Below are 13,303 nucleotides of genomic sequence, written 5' to 3'. Positions count from 1 at the left end.
TTTCTTTTTCTATTGGAAGCATATTTTATCTAGAATAAAAATGTCGAAAGATATTGCTTCCATAAGAGAAATACAACACAACCGACAACTCATTATGCAAGCTCTAAATAAGAACACAACAAACTTTTCAAACTATTCTAAGATATCTGAGTCATTGAAAGAAGGAAACTTAAAACTGACATTAAACCCAATGACAGATGAGTTTCTATTTCAAGACAAGAAGAACAATACTGTCTGTATAAATCCAACAAAAGGAACTTTAAACGAGAAAACCTATAAATGAACTTCTTTTGAAAGCAGATGTTGACAACAAAGCTGACAAAGAATATGTAGACGATGCAATAGCAAAAGAAGAAGAAAGAGCTAACAATGCTTATGCAACAAAAGAACATACTCATCCTGAACTAGCAGACAAAACATATGTTGACAATAAAATGTCAAGTGAAGTGACAAGAGCTGAAAACGAATATTCTAAAAAGACTCATATACATTCTATATCTGATATTACAAACTTACAAGAAACCTTAAACAGGAAAAGTGCCGTTGGACATACACATTCTATATCTGAAATAACAGACTTAAACGTTAGCCTTGAAAAGAAAGCGGATAAGGAATATGTGGCTAGTAAGTTAGAGAAGAAAGCGGATAAGGAATATGTGGATGAAAAAGATAATGAAATTAAAGAAAGGGTTGAATAGTATCATGAATGGACATCGAAGATTTTTAAAAGTAAAGCTGATACAGGATGGGTTTCAGGATGTTTAGACCTTAAAGCAGATAAAACTTATGTTAACGATGAGTTAGAGAAGAAAGCAGATAAGACTCATACACATACAAGTTTTAAACTTTTACAGCAGATGATATTACACTAAACACAACCTTGCCAAATAAAGTCCAACAATACCACCGGCAACAAGTCTTAGTAGATACTTTGATATCTAATGACAATAGTATTATGCATCTAAGACAGGAACTCAATGTGCTTAAACAAATTTTGCCGAATCTTATTTACCCGGTTGGCTCATTATATGTTTCAATGAACTCTACCAGACCAGAAGTAGTACTTGGTTTTGGAACTTGGACTCAAATAGTCGACAGGTTTTTGTATTGTGCAAACTCTTCAAAGGAAACAGGTGGAAGTAAAACGATTTCAGGTGAAAATTTACCTGCGCACAGTCACTACATAGATTTAAGTACATCTCAAGCAGGTTGGCATAAGCATAGATATTGGGATTGGTCAGCAATGACAAAAGGTAAAGGATATGATGTTAAAGACAACGTTCAGTTTGCTATAAATTGTTACTGGAGTAACACTGAGGGAGGAGGAAACCATACACATCACGTTACAGGATATACACATACAACGGGACAAAGTAAAGAATACATGCCACCTTACATGACAGTTTACGCATGGTATAGAATTGCTTAGTCGTCATTTTCAACTTCTTTAGCATATTCGTCAGGAGTTGTCTTATATTTGTTAGGAACTGTCTTTGAAAGTATACCACCTTGAACTTTGACAAGTTTGAAACGAGGTCTGACAATAGTAGTTTTATCTTCTGCTTGCAGTGTGTACATTTTGCCATGTTTGCCTAAAACTTCATAATATTCTCTTGTATACTTTCTTCTATTTTTACGAACACGAATGTGAGTACCTGTCGGGTTCCCATTGTTGTCATAGTCAATAGTATTTTCATATGGGTCGCGTTTAGGTATTTCTATTTTTACTTTGTCACCTTTCTGAAGTTTGAAGCCCGGCATTCTTTCTTGTTTGTCTCTTTTGACTAAATTATTAAATATATAGTCTTTCTCTAAGTCAGGGTTGTTTTTCATTTCTTCGGGGGAGTGGTTTCCCAAACCTTTTTGTTTACGGTTATTGTAAATATTTAAAACTTGTCTCATCTTTGCCATGGAGAAGTGTCTATATTTGTCGTCATATGACATTTCATTTGCTTCACCACCTTGTGGTTGGTTTAAGTCTCTTAACATTTTTATACAACCGTCAATGACACCAAGAGCAGAATGGTTTTGGTCGACAATGAAATATTGGTTTACATTTTTTGAACGCAGATAGTTTTTTACATCATCTGATTTGAAAGAACTTTCACAGTCAGATGTCAGTTTTGTTGGATGGTATTTGTCAACGAATATTGTCAAAGCAGTTTTTACATCTAAAATATTTTTGGACCATAATGGTATGGCTTCACAGTATCTTGTGTTTTGACCAACAAATATTAACCAGTATGGAGGTCCATCTGTTCTAACTCTCGGAATGTTTTCCAAGATATCCATAAACCAAGCATTTGGTGTTGAACTAAAGATTTTTATCATGAGTGCTTTCTTTGTCGCTTTAGAAACATAGGGTCCTTGTTCGGATTCGTCATTTTTTACCATATAAGAAATGGGTTTATTTGGCGCATTAGCAGGAGTTGCATCCAGATTTTTGCCCGCAGTGGAACAATAGCCAGAGGTGCATTTGGAATTGGAAAGAAGATTTGAGTACATTAGGTATACTGAAAGAGAAAGCACAACCTATTATACAAACTGTACAGAAAGGTTGGGATGTAGCACGAGATGCAACAAATCTTATTCCAAATCCTGAAACAAGAGGAAAAGTTCAAGGATGGATGGACAATGTAGGAAGACAAGCAGGAAACTATTATAACAAAGCAAATGACTACTATAACCAAGCAGGACACTATATGGACCAAGGTGAAAGATTCTTTAACAGAGGATATAACTATGCACAACAGTGGGTAAACAATAACCAACCTCAACCGCCTCAAACGTGGGGAATGTAAAGTTTTTTATTGAGATGAAATGAACAATGCAGCATTGAGACAAATAAGTTCAAGATGGATTTGTCGGCTTCCAGCAGTTACACCACGTGTTTGTCAAGTTCTTCCTATACCTCAGGAAGTTTTAGACCGACTTAAAAAACAACAACAACCAGTTGAAAACAAACCAAACTAAAATTTTTTACTGAGATGAAATGACCGAAGAAGTTGAAACGGTAGATTTGACACCACAAACAAAAAGTTCAGAACCATTGTCAAAACCTGTCAAAGAACTTACAGATGAAGAGAAAAATTCAATAATAGAAAGTGCCAGATCTGGAAATACAAACCCTAACTATAAAGTCACTTTTCATAGAAATGGAACGGCTAGTATCTCAAAAAAGAAACAGACTCTCACAAATAAAATATTGAGGTCTGAAGGAGCTTTCGAGACAACAGATGGAAAAGTTTACTTCACTGACCAACAGTTCATTATAGAACATCTCATTGACTTAGAGTCGAAATATTCTAAACTTTACAACAAACACAAAAAGTTGAAAGGAAAACAAAAACAAATGGCATATGATATTTATGAAGATGTTGACGACACAACTGTTCCTGCAAGTGAAGTAAAGTCAGAGGAACCGAAAAGTGACAAAAAACCGATAGAAGAAGAAAAACCAAAAACTGAAGATAAACCAAAACCAAAGTTTAGTTTGGAAACTAAACCAAGTCAACCTTCATTAGCTGGTATGGGTTGGCGTCAAAGACTTATGGCAGCAGGCAGTTATGTAAAGTAAAGAAAAAAATATTTTTTTATTTTTATAAAAATGCCCCCATATAGAATGGACAGAAAGTCTGCTAGAATAAAAGCAGAGTTGCAAAGATATGGTTGGAGAGTTTCGAAGAAGTTTAAATATAGGAAGGGAAGACCCATAAAAGTCTATGACAAATTGTCTGGTCTTCGCTACGAAATGGATTTGGAAACAGCACGTGCCAATTATCCAAACAGACTAGAGAGGTTAGAAGAAGAACGTCTTATGGACATGCCTTTCGATGTTAGTGAACCTCAAGTTGAAGGACACGACGGCTTTGCCAGATTCTACTGGAAACATGACGAACAATTGCATCCTTTGAGAAGGAAAAAAGGAAAAGGTGAAGACACACATGCTCCCATGGAAAGAACAAGATATGCATATGAAAAGTATCGTGAAGTTAGAAGTCAAATTACATCTGGTCGAACCTTTACAGTAAACTTTGACGAAGGAAAGAACAAAGAAGGCTTCATGGGAGTACTTGCTGCAATTCAAGACGGAAATAAGAAAGGACACAATCTCAGATTGACCATAACGGATTTGGATGGTCACATTTACTATGCACATGGCAATGAACAAACAGCCGCAAAACTTCTTGACGCTTTCAAGACTACAAAGAGAGAACAAATGGTTGACTCCGACTCAGACATTTTGAATGCAATTGAAGGAATTGCAAGTGTCAAGTTCGAATGGTACCAACCTAACCCTCAAGCAGTCAGACAACATGCTGGATACTTCCCGTTCATAAATAAGTCTGACATTGACTTGACAAGGTATGGAATTTACAATTCAATTGAAACAATTGTCAATGAACCTTGCATTCTTACATGTCTCAGGAACTCTGGTCTTGTTACAGATGAGAAGATGAAGTATCTTGAGTCATGTGTGAAGACAAGGTACATTCTCAGAGGTCAATTGGCAAAAATTGCACCGTTGGCAAATGTCAATATCCGAGTCAACATACCTACAGCTAAAGGTTCTTCACATGACGACTATGTTGTTGAGTTCAATTTACCATGGTTGAAGATTGTAATTGTCCACAACCACTTCATGTTGAACGAAAGTCTTACAAACCCATTGTTCGGAAAAGGCAAGTGCAACATTGTCAGAGCTGTAAACATTCTTTTCGAGAAAGGTTTGTTGGAACCAATTCCAGATGACAAGCTGACAGAAACTTTTGTACCAAAAGACGAAACAAACTTTTCATTGTTAGCAAGACCAAAAGTTGTTCCAGACAAAGTTCTAGTACAAAAGAAGTACACAGTTCCACAAGGAGTTGGTATGTTCGGATACCAACCTGAACCAGAAGAACTTCCAATGAGGTTGCAAGAACTTCAAGATGCTATAAACAAACTTCCATTGAGACATCCAATTGACGTCAAATTGTATTGGAGAGCATCTGAGTTAGGTCAGAAGGTTTTATATGAAACAGGTTGCTTCGACGATGTTTATGAGATAACAGGAGAAGTTTCTCAGAAGATAAGAGACTCACTTGAATTTCCACAAACTGGACCAATTGGTTGCGACAAGTTCGACTCAAACGAAAAGATATACTATGTCGACCTTAACGCTGCATACATGAGGTTTGTCCAATATATTCCGACTGGAATTCCAAACGAAGATGGTGAGTTCCCGGGAAGGAACTATACAGTTGGAAAAGTCATACAACAACTGTATGATATTAGGAAAGCTTCAAACCCCAAACTTGCAATGACACTCAAATTGCTTATGAATTCGACATGGGATATTCCATTAAGAAACCTCAAGAGATGAAGAGTAAACATTATGAGAAGGTCGACAACTTTGTTGAAAGGTTTTCTCCTTTTGTTTTGAAGTACGAATTCACTCAAGGTCAAAGTGGCTTAGTAACCACATTAAAACCTATTGTCGAACATTGGTCTTACCCTCAGTTCGCAAAAGCAGTCCTTGACGAGTACAACAAATTCTTCTCCGAAGTCAAATCCAAAGTGAAGGTTTACTATGAGAACATTGACGCACTCATGACGAACGAAGAAGGGTACAACAAACTCATTGAAATGGGTTTAGTCGGTGAGAAGATGGGTCAATTCAAATTGGACAAAATTTTCACCGAAGTTCATGTCCTCTCCAAGCGTAAGTACTGGGGTGTTAAAGAAGATGGTGAAATAGTTAAACATTGCATGAAGTAAAAAATTTATTTTTAAAAAAGTGACATTTTTTTAATGGCGTACATCCCTGAGCGCTTCGTCCAGTTCAACCAAATGTTGGTCTCGGACCCAGGCAAGAGATATTCCAAGCCCGAACTCGACCGTCTCTTCAAAGAATGGATTGAAGACTACAGAGGAGACGAGTGGTTGACAATTGAATTTGCTCGGGCTTGGAATTGCTACAGAAGGGTCTTAGACGTGGACCCAAGACTCACGTACAGAGGTTGGGATGTGGTCTTCACATTCCAAAATTGGTACGAATACCAAAAATAAAAACTTAAATTTACTTGGGGTTTCCCCCTAAAATAATTTTTTTACTCTTAGAACCACTCGAGGTTCTCCTTACGGTTGTTGAGCTTGTCACCGTCAATGTGTCTGACCTTCGTCTTCTTGTCTGGATTTGGAACCCATTGAATTGCGACAAGCTTGCCTTTTACATTCTGCCTGAGGAAGTCTTTAACAAGCTCGTTAATTTCAATTAGGTAAATTGCCTCGTCGGTAGGTTCGACCTCGACCATTGCTACTGTCAGTAAAAGTACTGCTACTGTCAGAAAAAGTACTGCTACTGTCAGTAAAAGTACTGCTACTGTCAGAAAAAGTACTGCTACTGTCAGTAAAAGTACTGCTACTGTCAGTAAAAGTACTGCTACTGTCAGTAAAAGTACTGCTACTGTCAGTAAAAGTACTGCTACTGTCAGGAAAAGTACTGCTACTGTCAGTAAAAGTACTGCTACTGTCAGTAAAAGTACTGCTACTGTCAGTAAAAGTACTGCTACTGTCAGAAAAAGTACTGCTACTGTCAGTAAAAGTACTGCTACTGTCAGTAAAAGTACTGCTACTGTCAGTAAAAGTACTGCTACTGTCAGTAAAAGTACTGCTACTGTCAGAAAAAGTACTGCTACTGTCAGTAAAAGTACTGCTACTGTCAGTAAAAGTACTGCTACTGTCAGTAAAAGTACTGCTACTGTCAGTAAAAGTACTGCTACTGTCAGTAAAAGTACTGCTACTGTCAGTAAAAGTACTGCTACTGTCAGAAAAAGTACTGCTACTGTCAGTAAAAGTACTGCTACTGTCAGTAAAAGTACTGCTACTGTCAGAAAAAGTACTGCTACTGTCAGTAAAAGTACTGCTACTGTCAGTAGCAGTACTGCTAGTAGCAGAGATTTTTATCGTTGTGGTCCGACGGTTAAGCCACAAACGAATGTCCCACGTCCCACCAACCGAGTCCATTCCCAAACCAGAGGAACCTAAAGAACCACAACAGTCTCCTCAGCAACCTCAGTTCCAGCAAGTACCTCCGAATTACTACCAATTTCCACCTCAAGGTTACTACCCACCACAAGGCTTCCCGAACTACCCTCCTCAGCCTATGCCTTACTTCCCCAACCCTTGGTTGTTCCAGCAAGCTCCACCCCAGCAATTCCAATCTCAGTCCAAGAGAGACCAAGACTTCGAAGAAGGTCTGAACCGTTTACGCAAAGAGTATGCTACAGCTCCAATTGAGAGAAAGTTGTTCCCGGACCAAAAATATAATTTAGGTGAAGAGGTGAGATTTCACCTCTTTTTTCACCTGTTTTTTCACCCTCTTGAATTTTCATGAATTTTATATATTAATGTTTTCGCTAAGCCACTTTGTGCCGTCAGTCAGTCAGTCAGTCAATGAAATTTACACCAAAAATATAATTTAGGTGAAGAGGTTAGATCTAACCTCATTTCTAACCTCATTTCTAACCTCATTTCTACCCTCTTGAATTTTCATGAATTTCCTTAAGATAGAAAAAATAAAGTTAGTTTTATTTTTATTTATTTTTTTATTTTGTATGTAAAGACAGATATGTCAAACATTGAGTTTGAAACAGTTAGAAAGATAGACAATGACACCAAAGTGGTTAGAATAGGTGATTTAAACGTAAGATACTCAAAGAAATACAACAAATATTCTTTGTCAGACATTATATCTCCATCTGGAAAGAAAACAAACGACTGGGTTAGAAATGCTTCAACTCAGAAAATTTTGACAAGAAATCCTGAGCTTATGATATCGGTAAGATTCTATGGAACTGCAGCATATCTCATCGACAAAAGTCTTATACCAATAGTTTTGTTATGGTTAGACCCAGTTGGTGGATATAACTTCATAACATATGGTTCATTCGATACGGAACGTTGCAGTGAAGGCTTACTTTACATCGTTCAGAAACCGAAGGACTTCAATACAAAGAGATATAAGATAGGAAGAACATATAATATAACTCAAAGATATGACAGTACAGTCAATAGAGTCAAGGTTGTGTTTGTTAATGATATGAGAGCTGCAGAAACAGAACTACTTGAAAAGTTTGAGAAAATGTATGGTGCTCCCATAAAAGGTAAAGAAACGTTTGAAGTAGATGAGATAGATAAAGCTATAAAATTATTTGACGAAGTTGCTGAAAAATACATGTAAAGCGTTTATTTTTGGTCTTTTGTGAAAGTCAGAAAATAACGCTAATTTTTTTCTAACAAAATATTTTTTTTATTTTGTATGTAAAGACAGATATGTCAACAACAGAGAACACAACAACAGTTATAGTCCATGAAGCTATAAATGAAGAATATGAGTGGGTTCAGTTTAACAAACAACTCCGTCTCATTCGTTCGGTCAAAGACGATATGTACCAAATGCAAAGTATTTTGACAGCATGTTTTGCTCCAGATACTAAGAAACCACAAGACTGGTTTAGGAACCAAAGCACACAAGAACTTTTGAGCGAAGCACAGCGAGACATACTTTTTTCTGAAAACAGTGAAGAACAGCGAGTAAGTAAAAAACCGCAGTCGCCAAAACTCTATGAAAACAGTGAAGAACAGCGAGTAAGTAAAAAACCGCAGTCGCCAAAACTCTATGAAAATCGTGAAAAATTGCCAAACGGTTTGAGAGGATATTATGTACATAGACTTCTTGTAAATGCTGTTGCAATGTGGGCTTCGCCTCGTTATGCTTGGTATATTTACAGACTTCTTGACGAAATTCATAGACAAGAACGTGAAGAGATGGAAAACAAGCTTGAAGCAAAAGACAAAAGCATTCAGAAAAGAATACCACGTTCGGTACCAAAAGGTAAGGAAAAGAACTATAAGTATATGATTTATACTGAAGAGATGGAAAATGAAGAAGATAAAGATATGGTTATGTTGCATTTAGTCAGAAGAAACAACAAAAGCTTTTACGACCTTGCTAAGATTTACAAATCTGACAGAAATTGGTTCTATCGCGAAAACTTACCGATTTCAATGACCCCAAATGAAGATGTGAAACAAATAGTTCAAGATACGTTACCTCAAACACACTATGATATGAAAGGTTGTACAATACTTACCTTCAAAGAAGACTTACCGCTACTGAAGGAAAAAATAACAGAGTATTTTGACAACTTCAAACAAGTAGGGTAGATGAACCATTTATTTTTCAAGCTTGACTTTTTACAATTTGAACTTTGTTTGCGTAGATATGAATTCTGAAAGAAGTATGAGGGTCTTGTATGACTTTGTACTTCTCCCATAGTTCATGTCTGTCAAACTTACCTGCCATGGACTCTTTCATAAGTTCCATGAAATCGTCTTCGGACAATCCGGGGAAAAGTACAATGTCAGTAAGTATTCTTTTAACATCCTTACTTAAACTCTTTGCTGTCTGTACACAAATGACAACTGAGATGTTAAAGTGTCTGAGCTTCTTAAGAATTCGACACATATCTTGTTCTCTGTTCTTTAACAAAGGATGAGAGGCGAAATCATCTAAGATAAGAAGACATCTATGAGGGTAAGTCTTCCAATCGTAAGATTGCAATTTCTTCGAAATGTATTCTATCTCTTTCTGTTTGTTTCTGAAGTGTTTCTTCTCTAATATTCTCTGCATTTCCTCATTAGGGTCTTTAAACTTCGAATTTATATACTCATTTATAGCATTATACTTCAAAACTCTTCTTTGGTACTTCTTTATCCAATCTAACAACTCAGAGTCTTTTATACATACTAACTTAGACTTCTTTATAATATCTTTGAACGAATTGACGGTTTGGTCAAATTGACCCGAAGTACTACAAATGACAACTAACTCATAGAATGGGTTCTTCTCATCTAGTTCTTGTTGTTGTGCAGCCATTTTAAGATAAGTGAAAGTCTTACCAGACCCAGGTGGTGCAATTAGACCTGTTATACCATTCTGAGCAAATAAGAACTTGTCATGTATAGGCTTTATCTGAGCATTTTCTAACTTCCTCTTGTTCTTGTTTAAAACATTCTCAAATTTCTTGTCAATGTCAGCAAACTTTTTTTCTAACATATTTTTAGAAAAATTAAAATTTTTATCTTTTAGAAAATGTCTAGCGATTTCGCTATCTATATTCGAGACAAACTTTTTGACAGCAAAACATCTGTCGACCATAAAATCTTACATAGTGTAAACAAGAAAGGTGAATTTGTTCTAAAGTTCTGTTTCTGGGAATATGACAAGAACCATAAAACATTAAGCAGAGCAGTCTTAAAATTTGTCAATGACAGACTTGTTGACAGAGATGACGCCGATTGGAAAGATGAAGTCCAACAAAAGTTCTTAGAATGCAAAGAAGACACATGCGCTGTTCTTGAAGATGAAATAGAAAACAGAATAGAAGAGCTATTAAAGGACAAAGAACTTTTACAGAAATATGGTTCGGAGAAATTTGACATAACTCCACCAGAAAAGAAGAAGAAAGAAAAGAAAGAAAAGAAAGAAAAGAAAGTAGAAGAAGAGAAGAAAGAACCAGAGCCAATTCCACCGAAGAAGAAACTTGACATGTAAAAATAAAATTTTATTTTTAGAACATTTCTGGGTCAATGTCAATGTTCTCTTCCTCTTTAGGAGCAAACACCGGCTTAGACTCTAAAATCTTTTTACCCAATTTACCTTGAACTTCTACAACTTTAGACTCATAATATTCATAGTCGTCTGCTTTCTTTGGTTCATAAGGTATAACAAGTTTGTATGCTTTGCCTTCTTTAAGGTTTGAGAACCTTCTGTCAAAACTTTCTTTGACTGTTAACAAACCTTCTATGTCTAAGTCTTCAAATTTCGCACCATTTTTAGTCACAATAGCAAACTTAACTGGTTCGATGTTCCAAACTTTGCTGAATGAAGACTTTTCAAAATGGTAGAAGTAAACATTCAAATATGTGAATGGGTCTAGTTCTTCTTTAAGTCCTGACATGTACTTGTTTACTGAGATGAATTTCGTCATCTTTTCTATCGGATAAAAAAATATTTTTTTTTAAATTTACTCAGAAAAATTTTTCTTTGTATATACACCATTCTGTACGTCTAAAAGACTTTTGACATTTGCCAAGAATGTTCGTTTAGAAGCTGCCATATAACCATATTCTTGACAATATTGTTTATACGAATCGTACAATGACCTTTCATCTAATGACACAAAGTCAGTTTCATCTATGAACAGTTCATATACACTCTTGTTTGCTTCTAACAATGTTTGTCTCTCTTCGGTATGTGGAATTTGTCTTGGATTGAACTTAGAAATATCTAATGTCATGAAATATGAGAACAAGTGGTTGTAAAAGTCAGATGTCAAAGTTTCTGCTAAGTCGTCAAAATATTCTGTATCTTGCATATGAGAATCTGACGTTCTGACAACTACATATCTTCTGTCAGAACTTTCTAACTTCATCGGAACAGCATTGTTTGAAACCATAATGAAGTTTCAACATTCTCACAAACTCTTTGGTCTTTATACTTTCTTTCAACAACTCCAACTTTATCTGTTATAAGACTTCAAGCATCTGAGTTCAAATTTTTGTTGTATCTATACTTTGAAGTTCATTGCAAACTATAAGTTTCATATTCTCAAATAGAAGAGTTAAATTTACCGCAGATGTTTTCTAAGTTTTGTCAATTTCGGATTCGAATAACCTTCTAACAGTTTGCACAAGATATCTGTAAAGAAAGTATTCTTACCAGTTCCTTGTTTTCCAATTATAATGAGAGCAGTTTCATTTTTAGCACTTGGATGTTGTAAGATGTTTGCAAACCAACATAAGATATACTCATAAACCTTTTCGTTTCCATTGCATATAATTTCTTTGACATGTCTAACCAAGCTTCTATAATATTTTCTTTCCATTCTACTTGTTCATATTTATATCCAGTGAAGATAGAATAGAAGTTTGGAGAAGGTGTATAGAACTTTATACCTCGAACTGAAAAATCTTCTAAACTTTGACAATAAGATATCCCAAGCATCTAACATCTTCGTGCCAACTTGTACGACTTTTATTTTCTTAAGTTTCTGTCTACATTCTTGTTCAGACACTATTGTTGCTCTTGGTTTGTTAAAGACAACATCCCATTCTTTCATGACATAAACATTCTGGGGCAGAGTCAACATAAATGACTAAACGTTTCAAATTCTCGACTGCTTTGTTATAGTCTCGAATGGACACATATTTCTGAATGCTTTGGAAGTCATAAAAATCTGAAACATCTATTCTGTACATTTTATAAAATAAAAAAAATATTATTTTTTTATTCTTGACTTTGTTGTTCCATTTGTTCCATTTGTTCCATTTGTTGCATTTGTTGTTCTTGAGCTATTTGTTGTTGAAGTTGTTCTTGTAATACAATACTTTCACAGTTGCATCTTCCAATTCGAAACTTTCTGCCGTCATTGACAAATACATAGGACATAAAAGTTTTACAGAACAAAGTTTGCGTCAACTAATGTCAACGTTATACTTGCCAAAGTGTTTGAGTTCACTAGGTTGAAAATTCTGCATTCGAATGAACAATAGGCAAACCAGCAAGAAAGTATTGTTTATACGCATAAGTATCTTTTGGTCATAATAGTTTCTGTCGACATTCGAAAACACTTGAACCTAAGTTTGAAACAATATATAAGATTGGTGTGCTTAATGTCAATGGAATAGATATTCCTTGTATGACACCTTTTCCTGTTATAGGAAACTGTTGGTAGTAAAAAACCAGAAATAAGTTTTGTATTATAGCTCATATCGTTTATAGTAAACTCAGTCGGACATCCAAACATAATGAAACCTGCTCTAGTTGCAGCACATGTTACACCCGTACTTAAAGTATTAAATAAGTCAACAAAAACCTGTTGGTGGTATATCTGAGTAAGTATCTTCAAAGGAGTATTTTTTACCATTCACAACAATAAAGTCTTCTGGTGTCAAAAGAGCAAAACAGGCTTTAGTCGTCATTGTGTTTAAGGTTAGTTTACAATATCGTCCTTGAGGACTTTGTAAGTTTGTTGTTATAGAATTATATGACTCAGGGTTTTTAGTCGTAATAGTATAAGTTATGTCTTCTGCCATTTACTTAGCAAATAAACTTTAATGAAATGTTGTTCGTCAAATATTTTTATAACGTCTGGGAAACTATACTTTAAGTTCAACGTTTCACTCCTTTCATAACGTATATCTTGTCAAATGACATTATATGAAACACCACAGCAACTAATGTCGGGTTCTATTT

At 35.5% G+C, this 13,303-nt stretch overlaps 10 protein-coding genes and 2 pseudogenes across 12 annotated transcripts, besides 1 other annotated feature; 8 read left to right on the top strand and 4 right to left on the bottom strand.

The window, feature by feature from the left end:
• Positions 1–476: 476 nt before the first annotated feature.
• Positions 477–13,303: part of a mobile genetic element that runs on past the window's edge.
• On the bottom strand, positions 1,426–1,989 carry TVAGG3_0571350 (uncharacterized protein; the record flags this gene model as incomplete). Its single annotated transcript, XM_051238797.1, has 1 exon — positions 1,426–1,989. One exon carries the CDS (start codon positions 1,987–1,989, stop codon positions 1,426–1,428), a length of 564 nt encoding a protein of 187 aa, XP_051096621.1.
• Positions 2,993–3,577, top strand: TVAGG3_0571340 (phage tail repeat-like family; the record flags this gene model as incomplete). The annotated part of the gene is made up of 1 exon (XM_051238796.1): positions 2,993–3,577. The coding sequence occupies one exon, from the start codon at positions 2,993–2,995 to the stop codon at positions 3,575–3,577; it is 585 nt and encodes a 194-aa protein (XP_051096620.1).
• TVAGG3_0571330 (uncharacterized protein) lies at positions 4,064–5,306 on the top strand (the record flags this gene model as incomplete). The annotated part of the gene is made up of 1 exon (XM_051238795.1): positions 4,064–5,306. A coding segment is annotated over one exon (1,243 nt), but the record flags the coding sequence as incomplete, so codon positions are not given.
• TVAGG3_0571320 (DNA/RNA polymerases family) lies at positions 5,593–5,760 on the top strand (the record flags this gene model as incomplete). The annotated part of the gene is made up of 1 exon (XM_051238794.1): positions 5,593–5,760. One exon carries the CDS (start codon positions 5,593–5,595, stop codon positions 5,758–5,760), a length of 168 nt encoding a protein of 55 aa, XP_051096618.1.
• TVAGG3_0571310 (uncharacterized protein) lies at positions 5,794–6,051 on the top strand (the record flags this gene model as incomplete). Its single annotated transcript, XM_051238793.1, has 1 exon — positions 5,794–6,051. One exon carries the CDS (start codon positions 5,794–5,796, stop codon positions 6,049–6,051), a length of 258 nt encoding a protein of 85 aa, XP_051096617.1.
• Positions 6,980–7,479, top strand: TVAGG3_0571300 (annotated as a pseudogene). The gene has a single exon. A coding segment is annotated over exon 1 (500 nt).
• TVAGG3_0571290 (organellar and viral DNA polymerase type B) lies at positions 7,613–8,224 on the top strand (the record flags this gene model as incomplete). Its single annotated transcript, XM_051238792.1, has 1 exon — positions 7,613–8,224. One exon carries the CDS (start codon positions 7,613–7,615, stop codon positions 8,222–8,224), a length of 612 nt encoding a protein of 203 aa, XP_051096616.1.
• Positions 8,812–9,210, top strand: TVAGG3_0571280 (uncharacterized protein; the record flags this gene model as incomplete). The annotated part of the gene is made up of 1 exon (XM_051238791.1): positions 8,812–9,210. The coding sequence occupies one exon, from the start codon at positions 8,812–8,814 to the stop codon at positions 9,208–9,210; it is 399 nt and encodes a 132-aa protein (XP_051096615.1).
• On the bottom strand, positions 9,227–9,676 carry TVAGG3_0571270 (protein of unknown function, DUF4106 family; the record flags this gene model as incomplete). The annotated part of the gene is made up of 1 exon (XM_051238790.1): positions 9,227–9,676. The coding sequence occupies one exon, from the start codon at positions 9,674–9,676 to the stop codon at positions 9,227–9,229; it is 450 nt and encodes a 149-aa protein (XP_051096614.1).
• On the top strand, positions 10,139–10,600 carry TVAGG3_0571260 (uncharacterized protein; the record flags this gene model as incomplete). Its single annotated transcript, XM_051238789.1, has 1 exon — positions 10,139–10,600. One exon carries the CDS (start codon positions 10,139–10,141, stop codon positions 10,598–10,600), a length of 462 nt encoding a protein of 153 aa, XP_051096613.1.
• TVAGG3_0571250 (protein of unknown function, DUF4108 family) lies at positions 10,617–11,036 on the bottom strand (the record flags this gene model as incomplete). The annotated part of the gene is made up of 1 exon (XM_051238788.1): positions 10,617–11,036. One exon carries the CDS (start codon positions 11,034–11,036, stop codon positions 10,617–10,619), a length of 420 nt encoding a protein of 139 aa, XP_051096612.1.
• TVAGG3_0571240 lies at positions 11,073–12,306 on the bottom strand (annotated as a pseudogene). Its single transcript has one exon. A coding segment is annotated over exon 1 (1,234 nt).

This window comes from Trichomonas vaginalis, chromosome II, assembly GCF_026262505.1.
Source record: "Trichomonas vaginalis G3 chromosome II, whole genome shotgun sequence".
Lineage (NCBI taxonomy): Eukaryota > Parabasalia > Trichomonadida > Trichomonadidae > Trichomonas > Trichomonas vaginalis.
This window is presented reverse-complemented; position numbering and strand designations above follow the sequence as displayed.